The 23,459-nt window shown below is 44.6% G+C and overlaps 1 protein-coding gene across 1 annotated transcript; it reads left to right on the forward strand.

Annotated features, from left to right (window-relative positions):
- Window positions 1–11,091: 11,091 nt before the first annotated feature.
- LOC149347208 (3-alpha-hydroxysteroid sulfotransferase-like) lies at window positions 11,092–22,221 on the forward strand. Its single transcript, XM_089586945.1, has 3 exons — window positions 11,092–11,147; window positions 13,892–14,521; window positions 21,695–22,221. Exons 2-3 carry the CDS (start codon window positions 13,902–13,904, stop codon window positions 22,017–22,019), a joined length of 945 nt encoding a protein of 314 aa, XP_089443071.1. The 5' UTR covers window positions 11,092–11,147; window positions 13,892–13,901; the 3' UTR covers window positions 22,020–22,221.
- Window positions 22,222–23,459: the final 1,238 nt, after the last annotated feature.

A 23,459-nucleotide genomic window follows, 5' to 3' on the forward strand; every position in this document is an offset into this window, starting at 1 on the left:
CATTCTCCCGTCCGTCGTCCGTCCGGCGTTAAATCCAGCGCTTGGGGTGACTCATTGACGAGCGCAGCTGCCAAAAGGGGACGTCATCTCCGTCGACAGGTGAAGCTGTCGGCGCGGCGGCGTCGAGCGCTGCTCCGTCGTCAGACGGTGCGCGGCAGCTAATGGAGGAGGATGGCTCTCAGGTGGTGCAGCGATTCCGCGCCAGGTGGTTCGGCTCAGCAGAGGAAGGATGATACTCCGAGCACGAAAGGGCGAAAGATCAACGAACGCATGCGTCAGCGGCGGCCGAACGCGTCGCCGGGCAGCAAAGCCTTCGTGACGCTGTTCACGAAGGCGTGAACAGCGTCAAGCCGAGGCTTTCGCCTAGCGCACTTTAGGCTGCCAAAATGCCCCATAGGTGTTTTGTTTATTTCGTGGAAGTAGTGCCAAAAAAAAAAAATCTAAGCATGCTTACGCCACAAAACACCAGGCCACCATACCCCGGCATGACTCCACCTTCTAAATCTTCAAAAGTCTGGGACGCACACTGCTGCATCCAGATAGGAGAGGCAGCTAGGAGGCTCTTGCAGGGCAGCATTATGCTCCCCACACCAAAGCGCATTGTTCACAAAACAAAGATTTCGACGACCGTGGTGATTCGGCGTGGCGGTCCATCATGCGGCTCTTCCAGAGACTAAATAGTCCCAGCAACATAAATAGGTCATATGGCACATTTTTCTCCATGGCCAAAAACGAACTGTAGTGTGTGGTGTCAATTACCTTCTTAATTGTTCGTTGTAATGTGCCCCAGAAGAATACAGCATCAATCCACATATTAAAACAATAGCCAATTCTCTCTAGTGTACTGCACAGGCGGAAATTCACTGTCCATGGCGCAAGCATCTCCTTAGAATGAAGCCATGCCTTCACAGGCAGCGTAGATGTGTGCATTTTTAAGAAGAATGTCTTTGCAGGAGAAGAAATGCACATTCGCCTAACAAGTTTTAGAACACTGGTGCCAAGGAACTCCAGAAAAAGTTGCCGATACAACGGTTCAGGAAGCAAATACTCATTAAGTGCATAAGTCATCAACTTTATGGAGAGGATATACAGGTAGTCTAAAGAAAAGCGCAGAGTGAGGAAATTGAAGGTATCAGCAACTTCCTTAAGGAATGCCAATAAAGGAATGCCTCACTAACGTGTCCAGTCGGTACAAACAGGAAAGGCAAATGAGAAATGAGACACCTAATAAGCATAGCTACTAAAAAAGGGTGGTTTGCCGATTTGAAAAACAAAAAGCGCTAAATAAGCTGATGAACGAATAAGGAAACATGGCCTATTCCACCAGACTCTTGAGAAAGAAATAGGTTATCGCGATGCCGGGGTTCCCGTTGGGAACGCCATACGAAAGTAGCAAATGTTCTGTGCATCACCTGCACTTTCTTCCTCTCTCAATGGAGAACCTGCAGCACATAGGCAAGTTTTGCAAATAAAAAAATGTTGCACACTTGAGCCCAAAACAACACTGACAGTTCACTACCCAACCAAGCCTGGTCAGTCAAATGTAATGCCTCAAGCACACTCGTTTTGTCAGAACAAAATAGGGCGACATCATCTCCATAAGTTAAAATCTCAATTTCACATTGCACCAAGGAGAAACTACGGATAGTTGCGCTGTTAATAATACTGTGACGAAGACGAAGCTGGCAGTGGCACGGGACGGAGCGCCCGCGCTAGGCCAGCGGCCATTAAATCATCTCATAGCCATCGTTCACCACGCCTCATTCTTCGGCTGGCCGCCGCGTAACATTTGGTGGAGGTGCTGGGGTCCCTTCATCGCCATCCTGGTCACGGAGCTTCGGAGTCCTGGGCCTGCCGTGGACGTCAGCCGTGAGTACCTGCTCAGCGCCGCAGGGCCGTGCCCCAGCCAGCCCGACCTGAACCGACCTCGACGCTCACCCCAGCCCCGTCCTCCGCCCGGACCACACTACACGACGAGCCAAGACCCGACGGACCCAGGACCCCACCGACCCAAGACCCCACAGACCCAAGACCCCACCGACCCAAGACCCCACTGAACCAAGACCCCACTGACCCAAGACCCAAACGTGAAGACACCGTCCCCCTGCCTCTGCCGTTCGGTGCGTCCAGAGACCTCGGCCGTCAGCTCCTGGCACCCTATGGCCCGGATGCTTCGTGGACCGGGACTCATTCTCTCATCTTTCTCATCGTGGCGGCCAGCACTGCACCATCTTCTACATATTGTTCGATCCTTCACTCAAGACCATCGCCATTTCGCCGTCTGTTCGTCACCGATCGGGACGATCGCTCGGAGGCCCCGGGTAGTGTGACGAAGACGAAGCTGGCAGTGGCGCGGGACGGAGCGCCCGCGCTAGGCCACCGGCCATTAAATCATCTCATAGCCATCGTTCACCAAGCCTCATTCTTCGGCTGGTCGCCGCGTAACAATACTGAGGCAAAGGGGTTCAAGGCATAGGGAAAACAAGAGAAAATGGACAGCCTTGGTGAACAGATAATTTCAATGGAATAGGCTTGGTTAGCTCTTGGTTAACAATTAGCCTGGGAAAGGACTTGTTATAGTACAGTCTTACGCCCCTAAGTGAAGCATCTCCAATACTTCCATGCTCTAAGACCGCAAACAAGAAATCGTGTTGAACATTATCAAGGGCCTTGGAAAGGTCAATCTGAATTAGAGCTGCTTGTCCGGTCTTATCTGATACTGTGTCCCCGCAGGGGGGCGTCTGCAGCATGCAGACGTTGGTGAGTGGCGACACCACGGGGTTAACCCGAGCATCCACAGGGACATCCCCGCAGGGGGATGATGGTGAGCATGCGTCACCACGGACCCGAGCATCCGCGCTTAGCCGTGCGAGGCATCGCAGTGTCCGGGGAAAAGGGGATCCTGGTGGTTGAGCTAATGCCGAGCGTTCGGACCCTTAAGGCCCCTCGGCGGAGGCAACACACCACTTTGGCCCCAGCTTCCTGTAGACGGCACCTCCGGCCTGACCCGACCGGGGGAAATCGGCAGTCGCCTCTTCCTATCCTCCCCTCTAACTGTCACTTTCCTATGTCTTTCTTACAACTCTCCTGTCTCCTCCTCATTTCTTCGTTTTTTCCTCTTTTTCCTGGCGGCGAGGGTTAACAGTGTGTGACCAACTACCCTGAGTTGAGTCATATTAGGTTATAGTTAAGGTGTACAGCTGGCGTGGGCAGGACTTTCTTTCAAGTTCCTGTCGCGTTCCCTTGTTGGACTCCGTGGTGGGTGGCTGGCGCCATGAACGAAAAATTAGAATTTTTATGACTCCCCATTTTTCAAAACCAGATCGCTCTCTCAAGAGAGGGCGGAAAGAAGCAGAAGAGTTTTTTCAAAAAGGAAAAGTCAGTTTTCCTAAGTACCATGTGATTCATAGTGAAGTACAGGATAAGCAAGGTAGAATCCTGTCCCCCTTCCTAGTGTCAAAGTGTTTGACAGAAGCCTTGGGCATTGGCTACAAGGTATCTAAAATGGCCAGCGGTGACTTACTGCTCGAACTGCGTGACAACGTCCAACACTCAAAACTCGTAAACATTGTATCTGTTGGGTATATTCCTGTCTCCGTGACGTCACACCGATCTCTGAACGCCGTCCGAGGCGTTATATCCGAAAATGACTGTCCACATCACTGAAAAAGAGATGCTCGAAGGTCTGAGTGACCAAGACGTGATAGATGTTCACAGAATCAAGATCCGGAAGGATAATAAGGAAATAGACACAAAACACATGATCCTGACGTTCAACACCAGCACACTGCCCGACACAATCGAAGTAGGATATCTGAAATTTAACGTAAGACCATACATTCCCAACCCTCGCCGATGTTTCAACTGCCAAAGGTTCGGTCACGGCTCACAAAGTTGCCGCGGCCGGCAAACGTGCGCGAAATGCGCCTCGAAAGATCATTCTGATCAATGTGACGCAGCCCCGCACTGCGCAAACTGTGAAGGAGACCATGCAGCGCACTCCAGGGCGTGTCCGTCCTGGAAAAAAGAAAAGGAGATAATCACCATAAAGACAAGGGAAAACATTTCATTTAAAGAAGCGAGAAGGCGTTTTGTACTCACAAACTCATTCTCCTTCACAACAAAACAAAACTTCGCCGATGTGGTGCGTGGGCGCGGCGCACCAGGCTTCGGCACCCGTCCAGGTCACACGCAGTGAGCCTGTGGCGGTGCCATCCGCGCCCCAAGGCAGAGCAGCTAACGCTGCTCCGCCAACTGCAAGTCAGGCTGCGCAGACCCCCGGGTCGGCGGGCATCAAGACCTCTTCCCACAGGTCGAGGTCAAACTCGAACGCGAACGTGCCTTCTGCACGGTCGTCCAGCACCTCCGTAGAGGCGATGGACACGGCCCCGGGCAGCCCCGCGCCGTCCACGTCAGACGGTCGGCGGAGCTCTCTGGATCGATCAAAAAAAGACAGGCCCCGAGTCATGGGGCCATCAACAACTTGATCTACCTTTCCACCCTATAGAAACTCAAAATTAAGATGCCTTTCATAATACAATGGAACTGTAGAGGACCTTTAAACAATTACAGTGACATAAAAGACATACTAGGAGCACACGCTCCTGTCGCCTTATGTCTACAAGAAACAAATTTAGGTCCCCAAAAAAATAACTTTCTTAAGAATTACATTGTTTTCCGCCGCGATCGGGAACAGGCGAGCCGGCTGTCGGGAGGCGCAGCCATCATAGTGAAAAACGGTGTCCCGGCTCGAGAGCTTCAACTAAAAACAAGACTCGAAGCTGCCGCAGCCACTCTGGTTGCCCATAAAACCATCACAGTGTGTTCACTATATATCGATCCGCAGTTTAACTTAACACTACATGACTTAGAGGATCTTTTAGAGAAGCTACCAGAGCCATACCTGGTAGTTGGAGATTTTAATGCACATTCATGTTTTTGGGGAAGCGTGAAAACTGACGCTAGAGGCCATCTCGTAGAGGATTTTATTTTATGCAATGACGTCTGTTTACTCAACTATAATAAACCTACATACTGCTCCCCAACCTCGGGGAAAATTAGTGTTTTAGATTTGTCGTTTAGTTCACCGTCTGTTTTTAACAATTTTAACTGGAGTGTTTTAGACAATCCATACGGAAGTGATCATCTCCCTGTTGTAATAAGTCTCTCATCATCACCAACAGTCGTTCCCACAAAACCACGGTGTTGGAAGCTACATTTAGCGGACTGGCAACTTTTTAGTGCAAAAGCCATATTAGAGAACATAGTTTTAGAAAATACTGACATCAATGAGATCAATGAAAAGTTCACAAATGGTATCTTAGCTTCCGCACATTTAGCTATTCCTCAATCCTCTGGAATAGTAAAACAAAATCACAAATACTGGCACGCAAAAGAATGTAAAGATGCAAAAAACAAACGAAACAAAGCCTGGGGCATTTTTCGGAGATATCCAACACATGAGAATCTCATAAACTTTAAAAAAGCAAGAGCAAAAGCACGATACATCAGACGCAACGCAGAAAGGGCATCATGGCAACAGTACATATCCTCGATAAACAACAGCTCAATAACATCCAAAAAAATGTGGGAGCAGGTGCGGAAATTCACTGGAAATTTTACTCCTTTCACATTTCCAATGCTAACAACACCCGGTACTCAAACAACATTAGAAGAGCACGCCAACATATTGGGTGAGCATTTTTCTACAGTTTCAAGCTCATCCAACTACACACACTCCTTCCAAAATCACAGAACAATAGTAGAATAACAACAGCTTCCCTTCAGAACATGCATACATGAAGATTACAATCAGCTTATTACAATGCAGGAACTAAACGCAGTACTAACATCCGGTAAAAAGACAGCACCAGGCCCAGACAATGTGCATTATGCCATGCTTGCTCACCTCTCTGAGACTGCCATAGAGGCTCTCCTAAAATTTTTCAATAAAATACGGATGAGTGGAGGAATCCCCCAAGCATGGAGAGAAGCAATCACAGTACCCTTTCTAAAACGTGGCAAACCACCAACTAGTCCCACCAGTTCCAGGCCAATCGCACTCACTAGCTGTATAGCAAAATCATTCCAAAGCATTCTAAACATCAGACTAACCTTCATACTTCAGTCCCGGCAACTTTTAGATATACACCAATGCGGGTTTAAAAAGACATGTTCCACAACCGATCACCTTGTTCGCTTTGAGAACACAGTCCGGGAAGCGTTCATCCACAAGCAACACTGTATCGGGGTCTTCTTCGATCTGGAGAAGGCTTACGATACCACGTGGAGGTTCGATATCCTCCGTGACCGAGCGGACCTAGGTATCCGTGGCAGGATGCTGAGCTGTTTGAACGACTTCCTAACCAACTGCACGTTCCGAGTCCGCCTAGGCGCAACCTTCTCCAACACTTTTATGCAAGAAACTGGCGCACCCCAGGGATGCATCCTCAGCACGACCTTATTCATCATCAAAGTGAACTCAATAGGAAGAGTAATCCCAAAATCCATAATGTACTCAGTTTACGTAGATGACCTCCAAATAGCGTGCACGTCTTCCAGCATACCTACTTGTGAGCGACAGATACAAATAACAATAAATAAACTGGCTACCTGGGCCGATAGAAATGGATTTAGATTTTCCCCTCAGAAAACAGTAGCGGTTCTGTTCTCTTTGAGACGAGGCCTACAGGCCGACCCCACACTATATCTAAACCAGACCCCATTACCTGTCAAACAAGAGCATAAATTTCTAGGAGTAACTTTCGATAAAAAGCTCACTTTCTTGCCACATATGAATAGCTTAAAGAAAAAAAGGTTCCCAGGCCCTCAATATACTGAAACTACTGTCAAGAAAACGCTGGGGGTCTGATAGGGCATGCCTGTTACATATATCGTTCTCTGGTTCGCTCTAAGTTAGACTATGGGTCCATAGTATATGGCTCAGCAAGACCATCCTACATAAAACGACTGGATTCTATCCACAATCTTGGTTTAAGGTTGTCTTCCGGTGCTTACAGAACTTCACCAATAGCAAGTCTGTATGTGGAAACGAATGAACCTTCCTTAGAAGATCGAAGAACTGCACTAACTTGTACATACATCCTCAGAATCCTTTCTCAGCCCAAACATCTCTCTTACCCAATTCTGACGAAATGCCCATCCCGAATACGCTTCAACAACAAGCCTCACGCGATTAAGCCGTTGTTCTTGCGCTTCGAAGAAAAATGCCAAGCTCTGAACATACTAAGCGAAATTAAAAATATTGCCCCAAGACACGAAGCGCTACCACCGTGGTACACTCTCCCCACAGTTTGTGACGTCACACTAACACGCCTCAGGAAAACCTGTACACCACACGGCCATATAATACAAGAATATCTAGCACTACAAGAAAAATACAGAAATTACACTGCATTTTATACTGACGGGTCAAAAACTCATGCTCATGTAGGAAGCGCAGTAATACAAGAAAAAAATGAAAATGCAGTACGACTGGCCTCATGTGCTACAGTTTTCACCGAGGAGTGTTATGCCATTTGTGTTGCGGTACAGAAAATAACAAATGAAAACATCAAAAGCAGCATCATTTACAGAGATTCACTGAGCGTCCTTACAGCATTAAACTCCAAAAATGCCATGGAGCCACTGATTGGAAGCATCATACACAATATAGTAAAGGTCACAACACCAAAACATGTTATAAAATTTTGCTGGGTTCCCAGTCACATTGGCATTAGGGAGAATGAGAGAGCCGACATGTGTGCTGCACAAACCAGAACCATGGAAATAAAACATGTGAATTTGCCTCCTAGGGATTACATGAAGTTAGTGCATAGCAGACTAAGAGCCAAGTGGCAAGCTTCTTGGGAAAATGAAGGACACAACAAGCTGCATACCATAAAGCCCATTTTTAAAGAATGGAAATCTTGCCGCCATAAAGAGCGTTTTATCGAAGTCATTTTATGTCGTTTACGCATAGGTCACACACACATCACCCATAAATTCTTATTAACAAAAAAAGACAAACCTGTGTGTGAAATGTGTGGTGAGGAGCTCACAGTAAATCACATTTTAATTTCTTGTTCGCACCTCGAAGAACTTAGAAAAAAAATTTGTACGGTATTTTACAATGAACACATTCCATTTCATCCCGCATTGCTTTTAGGCGAGCAAACACTGGTCGAGTTTTCACTTGTTTGTAAGTTTCTAAAGAAAGCCGATGTTTTAAATCTATTATAATGTAACCTCTGTACACTTGACATATCATCTAACCTTGTGTTTGGCGCATGATAGCCCTAGTTGCTTATGCGACATAAAACCCCATATAACTAACTTATCTGATACTGTATCCAATACTGAACGTGCAATATGAATATTGGTTTGGGTGCTGCGGCCTCTGCTACCGCAGACCTGAAGCGTGCCAATTAAGTGAGCCACAACTAGCTGCAAACGATTGCAAAAAACCTTTGCAAAAAGTTTGTAATCCATATTTCAGAGGGAAATTGGACGATATCCCACAACTGTTTTCAACCGATTTATATCTGTGCTTTTTGGAATTAATATAATATGCCCAGAATGTAAAGTTGGGGCAAAAAAATTTGCCGATGATTACGTTACTTGCTAATGCGAAATTTGACCGCAGCTCATCAGTTGTTCCAGTTTTTCGATAGATTGAGGCAAAGAATTCGAGCAAGACATGTATGTACAATTACAGACAAATTGTTATTTTTACATGTATTCCTTCATCAAGAAACACTCCACTAATAGTTCTTGATTGTCACGAAGGAAACTTTGTGGACGGAGAAATAGATGGATAAATGCTCGACTTGCTGCACCATTGCCTGGTTCTCAAAGACAAGGTCTGCGCAAGAGTCGGCGCTCCCGTCTATCTCACTGCATGTTCTTCGTTTAACCTTGTTGCTTTGGAAACGTTTTAGACATCCTTACAACTTATTTGGCCTGTACGCTCGAACAGTTATTGATTTTCGCAGCCTTCACCAGTAGCGAGAATTCAATGAGCCCTTGAATTTATGATTTATTACTAACGTAAAAGAATAATTCCTACAAGTGAATACATATCTGGCGGGCATTGCTCAAGTTAATAAATTTAATCGCTGCGCTTGCTCAAAGCCACATCCTTCTGCACCTTTGAATGATAGCGTCGCGAAGCACGGGCTCAATGCTTCCATATGGGTGAAAGTGCCCCACACTTTAAGTTCTGATGCTCTTTGTTTGCAGCCATATCTTTTCGAAAAGAGCAGAACAGATTGTTAGACCTATGTTCGGCATTTTGCATTCTAGTTCCCCGGTATGGCTGTTAAGGCTCATGTTGATAGCGACACGGGCGGCTGGTAAGATGAACAATTGAATTTGAAGCAAGTGGAATGAAGTTACATCAGGACTAAGAAAGCTTCAAGAAATCACAAAATGCAGAAAACGCAAAGGAGGCACAAAAGAGAACGCAACGAAAGACAAATAGAATCAGGGTGCTCCGCAGGTGCAGTATCGAAAGTGAGTATGGATATGAATCGCATCACGCAAGGTTAGGAAAAGGAAGTTTCTCTGTGGGTACATGTGTTCACCACTCATCTTCAAACTTCTGGACAGAACAATTTCAGAACTTGGTAAAGTGCTAGACAGCGCATTCTATGTGTTGGCCTTTTGATAGGTAATGGAGTTTTTAAAACATTTGTACGCGCTGAATGCAGTCACAGATTTTCAACGTATTGATGTCTGGAGACGCGTGTAAGAAGGCGTCTAGGTGCTCGTGCATATTGACCTTTAACCATGACCTTCAGCATGTGAATAGAAACCATTTAATCATTTTTCAGTAACTCACAGTGTACATCTTTTCTGTGCCGAGTTTCTTTGTAGATTTTTCATCTCGTTAAATTGCCTCTTGTTGGTCCTAGTCCACCTTGGGGGATCCCCTAAAATATTTCGACACTGTTTCCACTTCGAGTTATTGATCAATTCGCTCTCGCCCTACCATAACCTTGTCGTCCAGGTTAGCTGAGTTGGCAGAGAGACTGCTCCAGTGAAGCGCTGGTCCCGAGTTCGACCTCCGTACCAGGACGAATTTCACTACGAAGTTTCTGTCTGTGAAAGCTGTATAGCTTTCGTTTGTAGCCGTACGGCTGCGTTTGGGTGGATGCCAATGAGTAATTATTCCCTTAGTACCTCTTGTACAAGGTTGTTTTTTATATTCGATAGGCAAACCTTGTTACGTTAACTACAGGAAAAGGAAATATTATGTTCTGTATCTGTTACGAAACACCAATAGCGTTTACAGCATAAATTACTGCGATCCGGTTGTTGTCCTTGGTGAAGTTACCTTGTTGTGCTTCATGGTGTTGTGACGGTGTACACCCTGAAAGGGCTTATTCACAGGCTGCCGTTCCCCGTATAATTGGAAAATTGTAATCGTCTGCAAGCGTTCATCCCACTTTGAGGGCCGCCTACGTGATTAAATGAAATGGTACAGTAATAAATATCTTAGCACACTAACGGGTGATATTTTTGGCGGAAATTGGGAATGCCTACGAAATTGCGCGTGTGCTAAGTTTTCTACTAGGTCCTCTATGACAACAACTGTGTGCACCAAATGGCTGAATGCTTTGGCCGTTTTGATGAGTTGTGGCATCGCGCGCCTTTGTACAGTCAGTTTCTTCACAGGATAGAATAAACTACCATTTTTCTAAAAATCGCCCTGTGCGTTGCACAGTTAATACTTCTACACTACCAGCTGCACACATAAGAGTGCGCACCTGCAAGCCGAGGGCAGCGCTTCCTTTCTGGTTTCATGCTAGCTGCGATATGCCAGTCTTGGGCAGGAAATTAGAAAGAAGGAGATGGCGACATCTGTCCCTTTATTTCCGTTGTGTCCCATGGAAACTTTGACATCCTGTTGGCCACATATGTCAAAGTAGCTGTACAGTAAGAGCAAAACACACACGCACGCAAACACACTATAAAGAAGAGCGGAACTGTGTTTCTGGCATGTGTTCTACGCCAGCTGCGCTGGAGTCTGGTACTGCGAGAGCAGCGGTGGGTTCGTGCTTGCGTGGAACATCGTGAACGAATGTTAGTGGGCTCTGTGGGCTAACTGCTGAGTGACGAAATCGCAAGTACGAGGAAGGAATTCTGTGAGTTTGCTGTTGCGGCTTTTCAGGCTTTTGTGAATTTCACTGCAAGGCAACTACGTGTACCTTACAAGTAATTACCTGCCCTTTGGTCTGCCTTTCCTACATGAAGGCGGGTTTCACCACGAGGGAACCTCCAGTGGATATTTTGCTTTTCTCACGACTCCCCATAGACAGCGCAACCTGCGACCACCATGAGTGCTTACGCAATGATTCAGACTAATGGGGACTCGAACCGTTCGACTGCTTGGCGGTCTACTTGGGGGTGCTCTAACATGACGTGGTTTCTTGGGAGGCTAGGTTCTTTGTGCTTAGTTTTAACAGCCATGTTTGAAGCTTTGTCTCGTGCCTCCTGCTCAGTCCGAGCTTTTCTCCATTTATGTTTAGCGCGTTGACACAGCTGTAAACAGGTATGTCGTATTTACAATTACTTCTCAGCCGAAAGGTCTGGCTGTCCAACCCTTTTTTTGGAGTTTCCTCCAATTTGGGTGCACGTGCAATGCATTATTATTGCGCGAATAATAGGCTGTCAATTCTGTAGCCTATCGTGATCAGGACAGAAAAAAAGAAACGAACGAGTATGCAAACAAAAGGGCGCCAGGCGAGAGTTACTGCTTTTCATCAAGCTACAGGTTCTTACGCTCGTAACCGGTTAAAAAAATGCTCAAGAATCTGCCGCGCATTGGATAGTCATCTTGCAAAGTGTACAGGAAGCTGCCAACGGTGCAGGCCACTGTGTCCCTTACACGGTTCTTCAAACATTTCATTTGTGATTGATGATTGCTGTCTTTTCTCTGCCAAAGTAGCCCCACATAACGTCCTTCTGGGGTACACAAGGTGCACCGTAATTTTTCTGGCCGAAAATGTACGACTGAAATCTGCTACTAACGCGTGCATGTGCCCTTAAGGCATCTGGATTAACAAACAAATAAATATCCACAGGCGAGTGTAAGCACTAAAACGCTAGCCTTACTGTAAAGCACAGTAAAGACGCACGTCGGCGCAGCAGCGTGAAAGTTAAGATTATGCCTGAATTGTTTTTCTCATAAAGTTAAAAAATGAGCAGTTAGGCATATGATAGAGTTTCCACTTGTTCACGGGCGATTTTTTATGTTACATCTGGTATAAATAGAGTAGCTTCATGACATCGAACGGTCCTAGTGTCACATTGTAATGACGGCAGTCCAGCGGTGAGTAGGACACGTACAAGACTTGGAAACGAAGCTCTTTATTTGGGCTGACTTGCGCCCGCAAAAGGACTGAATCACTCGGCGGCGGCGTAAGCACGTCGAACTACTTATGCCCGCTGCTTGCGGCATCGTTCAATTTAAAGCCGGCAAGGAAACTTCGAGATAGCAGGTCGAGATCATCTAGAGCTATCTGGAAACACGTAGATCCAGTTCTTCATGGCTGTGATCAATCGAGATTAGTCCGGTCGCTGCTCGCGTCACGAACAAAAATGATAACACCCCTTTCCTGCGGCCTTGCGCGAACGAACGGACACTACAATAATACGTGGCACTAGCATCAGCATACGCTTCTTTATGAGCTTAGTGAAATTGACATCAGCGCTATGTCAACTCAGCCGGCGGCCACTACGGGAGTAGCTGGTTAGACAAGCTACAGCGTACTGTGTTCATTGCTGCCTTCCAAAGCGGCCACCTGGTAGGCAAATCCGGGGAGTTGTGCACTGCTTTTATATCAGCAAAAACTAGTTCTTCGTGTGCAAGCTGTGAGGCGTGAACTCTTGTGGCTTTAACTGCGAGTCTTTTGGGAAGAAACATACTCATTCTCTTTTGTGTAGAACCGCTGTGACAGGCTTACGTTGCAGCAATGGCATCTCGTCGGTCTCAAATTCTGGCACAGAGCTTTTATTGCCTTCCATTTCACACGGCCGATTCTTCCCGTGCTCAGCACCCTCTGCTACGTTTAAGTAGGGCCTGATACCCCATGTAAATTCAAAGCTCTTTGTGGAAACGGATCTCAGATTTCGGGATTGTGTTCACTGTGTACTACCGAGAGACCGTATTAAAGCACGCAAAAGCGGGGCTCATAATAAACCAGATTTCCAACTGTCAGAATACGATGCACAAGAAAGACATGGGGCGCATAGTGCGGCCGCCTGATAGCTCATGATGCAAAGCAGGTTGACTGAAACTGAGGCGGTAAATGTCTTCAACATAAAGGCTGATGCAGCAAACAATGGTAAAGTGGTTGAAAGTCTTTCTCCAAGACAAAAAGGTAGCTTGTGCAAGCGCAACTTTCTTTTTCTAAATAAAAGGAAGAACAAAGGGACTAGTTCCAATACACTGTAGCGCAGCAAAAGACAAGGACACAAGAGACGAGAGACGAACACCACGAGCGCTAACTTCCAACAAATTTTATTCTCCTGAAGAATCAGATTAATACGGCAGAAAACAGGAATCACATGTGCCAACAGTATCAATTCCTTAGAAAAGCTTTTGTAAGAAATTTATACTGTTGGCATATGTGATTCCTCTTTTCTGGCGCATAAATCTGATGCTTCAGGAGAATAAAATTTGTTGGAAGTTAGAGCTCGTGGTGTTCGTGTGTTGTCTCTTGTGTCCTCGTCTTTTGCTGAGCTACAGTGTATTGGAATAATGTACCAACAAGCCCAAAAAGCCACGCTACTGAAAGGGACTAGCCCTGCCCATCGTTTGGCGTCATCACCAGGGTTTTTATAAACTGAGAAAGCAGCTAGTATCACCTTTATTTCTGATTTTCAGCCAAGCCAGCATGGCGGTTCGAAAGATGGACTCCATGTTCCAGATGATCGATGGGGAACGGTACATCTTCTTCCGTGACCCAGCCAAGGTGCGCGAGGCGCTGCGATACCAACCGCGCGAGGGAGACATCATCGAGGTCGTCTACCCCAAGTGTGGCATGCAGATGATGCAGCAGATGATACAACTCATCGTGCACGACGGGCGGAGCGCCAAGGACTTCGCCGAGTTTAGCGCGAGGGCGCCACACCTGGAGGACTGCGGCGGGTCTGTGCCGGATGGGGGTCCGTTGCCACGGATCTTTCGAACCCACATCCGGTTGGGGAAGATAGCCGTAAACGCAGAAGCCAAGTACATCTACGTAGCGCGCAATCCATGGGACGCGTGCTACGCGCAGTACATGTTTAACAGACAGATGCCAGTATGTCCGATGCAGGAGACCTTCGACGAATTCCTCGATATGTTTCTGGAAGGGGCGTTGACCAACGGCTCCTACTTTGACCACGTCAGAAGTGGATACGAGAGAAGAGGCGAATCCAACGTCTTCTTTACGACGTACGAAGACATGGTTCGGGACCCGGCTGGAACTTTACAGCGCCTGGCCGACTTCTTGGGAAAGAACTACGGAGATAGGTGGGCTCGCATTTTTTGGTTATGAACACGTGCCTTCTGTAGGTGACGTATTTAGCTTTCAGAGCACGGATAAAAGCGAAATAGCGTAGGATGTGGAACAAAAGTTCCAGATCACTGCGGCGACGCGCATTGGAGCAATGCAAAAGCAAAACGTGCACATACTATATCGAGCGAAACAAAACTGCGCGATGAAGACGGGACAAAAGAAAGGCACGAATACACACACACAAAGCGCAAGTGTATTCGTGCCTTTCTTTTGTCCCGTCTTCTTCGCGCAGTTTTGTTTCGCTCTAACCATGAACCGACTAGCCCAACATCATGTCTTACTATATCGAGGTTCGTGGCTGTTCTGACGTCCACATACTACATCGACGTCCGTTGCTATTTTGACATCTAAGCGTATTTTTTCATGTTTTTTCGCGTTTGATTAATTAACTAATTGCAGTTCATCAACCAAATTTTTCCCACGATAACATTTTATCGCTCACACATCTCTCACAATCACACCTTCATTTATCATTAATTCATTCATTCATTTATTGTACCCTTAAAGGCCCTTTTCGGGCATTACATAAGGGGGGGGACAGTTGAAATACAAAGTAAAGAGAATAACAATGTTAATACAGTAAAATACAACACAATGCAATGCAAGAAGAATAAAAAAAACAAAAACAAAAAGAACGGGAGTACACTAGGAAATGTTAAGATGCAGTTCTAATCAATACATGGTGGCGGATAGGCTAAAGGAAGGAATAGTAACAAGAAAAGTAAATGGTAAAAATCAAAGCATGCGGTTGTTTTTTCATTTGCTGTAATGTTCGATTAGTGCGTGTCTAAATTTACTAGCGTCACGCTTGTTTACAATGTGGTCTGGTAACTGGTTCCAATTTTCTATTGCTGTAGGTAGAAATGATTTATTGAAGGCGATTGTAGAACCATGTAAACGCTGAACACTCAGGGAATTGAAGAGGCGACGCGATGTTCTGATGGGAGGTAGGAGTAATGAGGAGGAGGTTCGTGGCTGTTCTGACGTCCACATACTACATCGACGTCCGTTGCTATTTTGACATCTAAGCGTATTCGCGGAAACAAAATTTGCGGGAACGTTTTGTGGACACTTCTTCTGTTTCGACAGATCCACATGATTGATTGATTCAATTTTTATTTCTCAACATTCATACAAGGCATGCTTGTTAAAACATCTGGATCCCTAGCTGGAAGCTAGTTGGGATCCATGCAGTTCAGTTTTAAAGAAAATTGCAGGCATAACAAAAATTAATTACATTCATATAAAAGCTCATGAAATTAGAAAGACGTAAATGGGTACATAGAGCAACAATATTCAGAGCACCAAGCCTCTTTTAGAAACAGATACAAACACACAAAAAATACATGAAAAAAAAAGTAGTGGCTTCACTCATTGTTTATAATATTTCTTCAGTGACACAGGAAAAGTTATACAATGTTTGAGTTCACTTGGAAGCTTGTTCCACAGCTTAATACCAACATGGGCCATCCTTCTTTCTCCATAGACATTTTTTGTTTTCGGAAGAAGGAAATTTCTATGAGTGGCGTTGCGAGTGCATAGTGGTGGGATACAGAATAGCGATGAGTGTAACGGGTAATTGTCTGTAAGGCATGTGTGTATTGTCAAGACAGTCCTGTATTCAAGTAATGATTGTAGTGGCAGTATATCCATCTGTTTAAAAAGAGGAGCAGTGTGGGCGTTGTATCCTGAATGTGAAATGAATCGAATTGCCCTTTTTTGCAAGACCCTAAGTGGTTCCAAATAAGATTGGTAGGTGTGGCCCCATGATTCAATGCAATATGATAACTGGCTTTGAAAAATTGAGAAATAAATAGTTCTGAGTATGTCATTACCAAAATAATCTCGGCATTTGTAGAGTGCAAAGCATGCTGCAGCTAACTTTTTACAAAGCGCCTGAATGTATGGCTTCCAGTGCAGGTTCTCATCTAGAATTATTCCAAGATAAGTGATGTTATTCACAAGTGCAATAGGTGTTCCCAGCCATTGCACGGAAGGCAGGTTTTCATGTATTGTTTTTCTGGAGCCCCTAAATATTATGCATTTTGTCTTATTAACATTTACAACAAGTTTATTTGAAATAAACCAGCTACACAAAGTTTCCAATTCTCGATTTGCGGTGCTAATAAGATCCGTTGTAGATTCATGAGCACATAGAAGAGCAGTGTCGTCAGCATACATAAAAACAGAGAAGTGTTGTGTGAAATGCGGCAGGTCATTAATATACAAGGTAAAAAAAATCGGACCAAGGACTGAACCCTGAGGCACACCAACCGTAACTGTTTCAAAGTCAGATTTTACACCACTAAGTTGGATCATTTGCCGCCGATTATTGAGATAACTTCTGAAAAATTCTAAACTAATACCTCTAAACCCGTAATGCACCAGCTTTTTCAGTAAAATTTCGTGATCAACAGTGTCAAATGCTTTCTTAATGTCCAAAAAAATACCTAAGACTATTTTATTATCATTTAGGAAAGTGTTGATCGTGTTTGTTAGGGATATGACGGCCGTACCAGTTGATCTGTTTGGTCTAAAGCCGTGTTGTTGCGGACATAGCAAGGTTTCTTTCTCGAGAAATATTTTCACTCTCTTTGCAATGAGTTTTTCAAAAAGTGTGTTTATGCAGCTTAAAATGGAAATTGGGCGGTAATTCTCAACGTGGTTACGGTCACCATTTTTGTGAATCGGTACTATTCTAGCTAGCTTAAGCAGATCGGGATAGGTGGAGGAATAGAAGGCAAAGTTGAAGATTTTTTCAAGTGGCTGGCATAAGATATCAATGCATTCCTTCAGCGCAATAGAGGCAACGCCATCACATCCAGTAGATAATTTCGATGGAAAATGATTAGCTGTATATACAATCTCATCCACTGTAATATCATGGTATGCAAAGGTCACTACAATGTTTTGCGGAGGAGGGAGGTACTCAGTGCAGGGGCAAGTATTTCCTATACTTGCACCAATAGTGGAAAAATATACATTGAACGTTGTAACTAGATTTTCAATGGAGATCCCCAAGATTTCTATGTCAGGCATAATAAAACGATTTGCTACGGGTTTAATAACAGAGTTAATGATCTGCCACGTGACTTTCGTACTGTGGGCATTTTTCAAAATTAATTGGGAGTAATACTCTTTCTTGCGGGACCTTATGGCAGCAGTAACTAAGTTTCTTGCTCTCCGAAACTTTACTAAGTAATATGAATTACCTCGCTTTTGTTTACATTTGGTATGCCAGTGATCTTTTTCCTTAATAAGTTTCATAATAGCTTGTGTCATCCAGGGACAGATAGGCGTACTATAGTATCTTTTGATTTGAGGTGTAGAAGATTGCAAAACTGCCGTGGTTAGCCTGTCGTTAAATTCTTGGTATACGTCGTTAACATGAGCTGAGTTGATCAAGCTAAAATCTACCGCTTGAAGACATTCCCTTAACTGAATAACATCGATTCTGCAGTGGGGGTCAGATGTTTTACCCGGAGCCGCTTGTTCGAGAGGAAAAAATAGCGCAACAGGATAATGATCTGTAAGGTATCTTTTATATATGGAGCTCAAACTAGATGATGTGTCGAAATTACAGAGTATATGATCCAATGACGTCGAAGAAATAGGAGTCACTCGTGTAGGGCCTATAACTACATTACTGAAGCCATATGAGTGTAATAAGTTAGTATATACCACACTGTTATCACTTAAAGAATCAATATTTAAATCACCACAGATTAATACTTTGACTCTTAGATTAGATAAGTTCGTGAGCAGCGATTCAAAATGGTCAAGGAAGAGTGATAGAGAGCTATTTGGAGCACGATATACGACAGCAATTGTAAGGTTCATACACTGAACAACCAAAAAATCAAAACCAGCAGAATATGAATTTGTCAACCTAGGAAGAAGGGAGGAATGCAACGATGTTTTTATATATAGGCCAACTCCACCGCCTCTCGTAGATGTTTTTCTACTACAGGAAAAAAAATTGAACCCTTGGATATTGTGGAATTCCCCTTCATGTAGCCAAGTTTCTGAAACGGCTATGAAGTCAAACGTAAATGAGTGCTCAGCCATTAGACAGCAAACATTATCTATGTTCTTATTCAAGCTTCGAACATTGCAATGAAGCAGAGAGGCACATGCATTTTTTTTCATAAATTGGTTTGCTAGCTGCACACTGTCCATGATTTACTGTCGATTTTGGTTTAGCAGATCAGAGCTAAGTCGACCTCGGAACGGATCTGAATCACGTTCGAGTTCTCGGCCTTCCTAGCAAGGATCTTTCCATTAGCAACCCAGGTGAACTTCCAGCCCTTTTCTCGCTTTCGTGCAATTGCTTTACCAAGCAAAACCTTATACTCAGGACAGAGGTGCTCATTAATATAGACTGTGTCTGTGCCTTCGTAGCCAAAGTCCACCGGAGACAAACTGATCTTTTTCACTGCATGTAGTATTCTGCTACGCACGGAGCGAGATGTGAGCCTCACGATCACGTTTGGTTTTTTCTTGTCCTTTCCGGGTACGCGATGAATCACATCAATATCAGAGCTGGATATTGGAACACCGCGCGTTTCACCAAACTGTATTAAGGCGTCAGCAAGATTTTCGTCAGCCCTGAGGGGTAGTCCTTTGATTTCGATGTTCTGTTGTCTTGAATACTGCTTTAACTCTACAATCTCAGTTTTTGCACTCTCTAGGGCTGCTCTAAGATTGTTGTTATCTGCTTTCAGTGTCTGTTGTTCCCGCTTCATGTCTTCTACGGTGGACTTGAATTCTTCAAATTTATCATTTATGAACGAGAGTGACTGTTTGATGTCTTGCAGTTCTGTCACAACGTTAGCTTTGTGGTCGTCAAACTTTGTGGAAAGTTCTGAGAGCATCTTTGCTACTTCTTTAATAGTTGATGGCTGTTTATCACCCATCTCAAGGCAAAAAGAAAAAAGAAAAAGAAAACACTGCAGGGCAGCTCAGGAACGCGCTCGTGAAAAACTCAGGAAAAGCACGTACCTGCGCAAAGAAATCAATTCGGTCAACGACGTAAGGTGCCGAGGCGCGTGTGCCTGAGCTGCCCGCAGTTGTGATGAGGTCCGGGAACGCAGCTTGCTTATGAAGGCTTGCCCCGGAAGTTCACGCCCGCTTGTTGTGACGTGGTTCCGTCCTGTTCCGGTCTTTTGATTGCAGCTTCCACCCTGCTAAGTTGATAATGGTTCCAGCTCAAGGTGACGAAGTTATCGCAGAGCCATGAAGATGGAAATTCACCGAGCGATGGGCAGCGATCTGCGCAAAGAAATCAATTCGGTCAACGACGTAAGGTGCCGAGGCGCGTGTGCCTGAGCTGCCCGCAGTTGCCTGAGCTGCCCGCAGATGATGCTCTCGCACTGAAAAAAAAAAAACGTTATTCCTGCAAGGCGACCACCCACTACTGCAGAAGACATGCCGAGTTTTAGAAACATGCCTTTGTACTTCAACTGCGCGTAGGTTTTATTCTACACGCAGGTAGTGGATGCAGAAAATATTTCATGGACTGTTTACGACACATTCTAATACGGAAGAAAACGTGCTCCTGCTTTTATTTTTCAGGCTTGCAACTGCTTTCTCCGGGATGCATAAATGGCTACTGTTTCCGGACAGCTATGTTGCTTCCGCGAAAATGCTTTTTGTACAAGTTCGCGCGTAACTTACCAGATTTTTTTCTCACTTTTATCTGCAGTTGGAAAAGCACTTGATCGGTGAGTCGGCTAGAGCTAAGGGCAGGAAAACTGTTATTAGTGAAGGAGTAACGAAAAAAGGGCAGATAGTCCCGATGGGAACTTTTTTTGCCAATCATGCTTCATATTTGCTTCGTTAGGTCTTTCATGCATAATTAATATTTAGTTGGCAACTTTAAAGTGGAGCAAGTCCATGAACCCAAAATTTGAAAATATTGGGTGTCTTCGCATGGCGCGTTTATCGCATGTCGGTATAGAAATGCCGTTCCTCTTACTACTGTGGTCGTGTCGCAGTGGTTATGAACATGTCACATTGCTGAAGAGCCGCTATTTGAAGAAAAGTTTTGAGCACCGTAGGGCTAGCTTAATTATTTACAGGCACACCTAATTTCATTATATGTTGGCAGTGCGATAGCATTAGCAGATCTTAATGCTTGTGCCGGAAGTAACGTCACTTCCGGTCTGGTGACGCCACTTCCCTGAAGCGAATGGGCGAATTTTATGATTCTAATCATCAAACAGCCATTTGTAAGGCGATTATCTGCACGCACTCACTACTGGCTTTTACTCACACCTCTGATATGCCCTATGCAGATTGCATGAACTTGGTACATCATAAAGCAAGGACAAAATTGCAGTCCTCTTGGAACAAGGAAATAATTGACAAACTACACTTGGCGAAACAGTTTGCAAAACAAAACAAGACAAAACAGTTTGTACATGTGGAGTTAATAACAGTTCGTCCTCTGTCTCTAGGATCTTTCAATATTGTTCGTATATATAGCCCTGTTTTTGATCTATGTATTGTTTTCTTCACTGTCCCACCCCCTCTGTAATGCGAAAGCCCTGAGGGTAAAATAAATGAAATGAAAATGAAATGAAATCACATTTTTTTTTTCATGCTCGAAACTCGAAAAGCTAAGGAAAAAGTTATTATCTCCGTTTTGTAACCAATCCATTCCTTTTCACCCAGGAGTGCTCTTAGGTGATGATGCAACTGTGCACATGCCTTGTGTTTTTAGAGTTTTACTAGAAGCAGGTTCTCTTCAAAAAATATAAATCATGACCCAGTGCTTCGCCTGATGCACCTCAGCGACTTCCTCATTCCTGAGAAAAAAGCTCAGGTTTTTATTTAAACTGGTCGGAATCCTCCAGACCCTTGCTTAGCCAAGAACGGCTGCTGAGGTTACCGACTTTCTTTAAAACTTTTAATGTTAGCCATTTGTAAATCTTCTCTCTTCTCTCAATACTAGGGAGAAGTAAATAACTTTTTAAGCTTTCTACAGTACCATATGTTTTCACATCTTTGTAGAAATCTACGGAAAAGAATTTTCCTATACCTTGATCTTGGCGCATCACAGCCTTCGCTACTTACATGCCATTAAACACAACACAACTCAGACCTCTCACTGCATTTCTTTACAGATTTCACAAGGACAAGGAGTTGCTAAGCTCAGCTGCACAAAAATGCACACCGACGTACTTGAAGAATTTGCTCCAAGTGGATACTCGGAAAATGGCGGCCATGATGTTCCGAGGCCCCGGATTCTCGGAGGCTGAGAAAGCAGCGGTCCCGGGGCCAGGAACTTTCAGCCTGATGTGCCGGCCTGAAGTTGGAGCCTGGAAGGAAGGCTTCACAAAGCAGCAGCTAAAGAAAACTGTCGAAGAGATTGAAGGGAGCGTTGGAAACGAGTTCGTCGGAGATCTGTGGGATAGACAGTGGCGTGAGGTTCGTGAAGAAGCCTCGTAAGAATTGAACATGGGGCACCTCACCTCAGTAACGTGTGATGCTGGAGTTCAGTTTTAGTGGTAGTGAGCAGTTTCATTCAATACAGAATTAGAACACAGGAAACGGAATGAATAAATAACCGGATAAAAGAGTGCTTGTCTAGCTTAACTGACTGACCAATGGTTTGGTGACAACGCCTCAGATGATATAGCGTTTCTGGTGAGCAAGGTACCGATAGTTTACATTTCTTACTCCGTCTGGGAAGGGATTACAAGAATGCCAAAATAATAAAAATCTATTTACACGGAAGTTTATTTCTCAAATTACTCCGTTGCGATATTGTTCATGCTCATGTGGTCGTGTTTCATACTCTCAGATGTACGCATGAGGAGATCGCGTGGTGAGTGTCATTAGCAGTCTGGATAATAGTGAGACGAGCTGAGGCATTCTGTAAAGATTTTTACAGTAGCCGCCTTTATCATGACGCCGTTGGCACTGCGGTTGATGCAGAGTTATTGGATGTTATGAAGGTGAGAAATAAACGCGTGGGAAGACTTCCAACCAATGCAAAGAGGAACAGCGGCAAATGGAAAACAACTGTCTTGAGCTGAAGGCAGGTGAAAAAAAATTGCTAGAAAATCTTGCCCCTCACTAGACTAAATGCTTTCTGACCTCAACAGCGACTGAAGCCTGAACGAACGCTAACAACATAATAAATCACAAGAAAGGGGATGCTAAAGGCTTAAAAAATTTGAGGCCGTTAACGCTTACTGCCATTGCTTACAATGTGCTTACTAAGGTCATCCGCAATAGAATTAAAGCAACCTTCTACCTTAGTCAACAAGGAAAACAGGCTAGCTCTAGAATGCTATTCGACAGAACACATTAGCCGCATCGCCAGTGAGCTCTTAGAGGAATCTGCGGAATGTAATCAGCCACTCGATATACAGAGCGTTTCAACTTAGGCTTTCTCCAATTTTTGGTTGCGAACCTCGGCATCCTTGCCCAGCCAAGGATGCCAGCTGAGGCTACCTGACCTTTTTTAAATCTTTTACCGCCAGCTATTCCTAAATGTCTTTTTTGTTAGTACTAGGCAGTTAAACTTTTTAGGCCCTTTACGCCACCGATCATTTCGCACAGTATTATTAGATCAAGCGGAAAACATCTCCTATACCTTGTGTTTGGCGCATGGTGGCCTTAGCTGCCTATGTGCCATTAAACCCACCACAACACAACACCCAACACGCCTTGTGCAATTTTTAAAGATAGGCTTTTCGAGTTAGAAGAGCGCTTTTTCCGGCATTGCATTGTGAGAATTATAGTAATATCATAACACAGCTGAGACGTACTAACTAGCAGGCTGGTTAAATAATATTGGATAGTTAACTGATTGACTATTCCTGTTATGTTGCTTAATTAATGAGAAATGGGTAGCCCACCGTAAGTAATATCCATATAAGT

The sequence above is a fragment of the Amblyomma mixtum genome, chromosome 4 (assembly GCF_055824585.1).
Source record: "Amblyomma mixtum isolate Tamu chromosome 4, ASM5582458v1, whole genome shotgun sequence".
Classification (NCBI taxonomy): Eukaryota; Metazoa; Arthropoda; class Arachnida; order Ixodida; family Ixodidae; genus Amblyomma; species Amblyomma mixtum.

What these genes read in the sequence shown, in the direction of transcription:
- LOC149347208 (XM_089586945.1), top strand. Translation starts at nt 13,902, where the DNA reads ATGGCGGTTCGAAAGATGGACTCCATGTTCCAGATGATCGATGGGGAA. An exon ending in GGAAAGAACTACGGAGATAG is followed by an intron (nt 14,522 to 21,694) that starts GTGGGCTCGCAT and finishes ATTTCTTTACAG; the next exon opens with ATTTCACAAGGACAAGGAGT.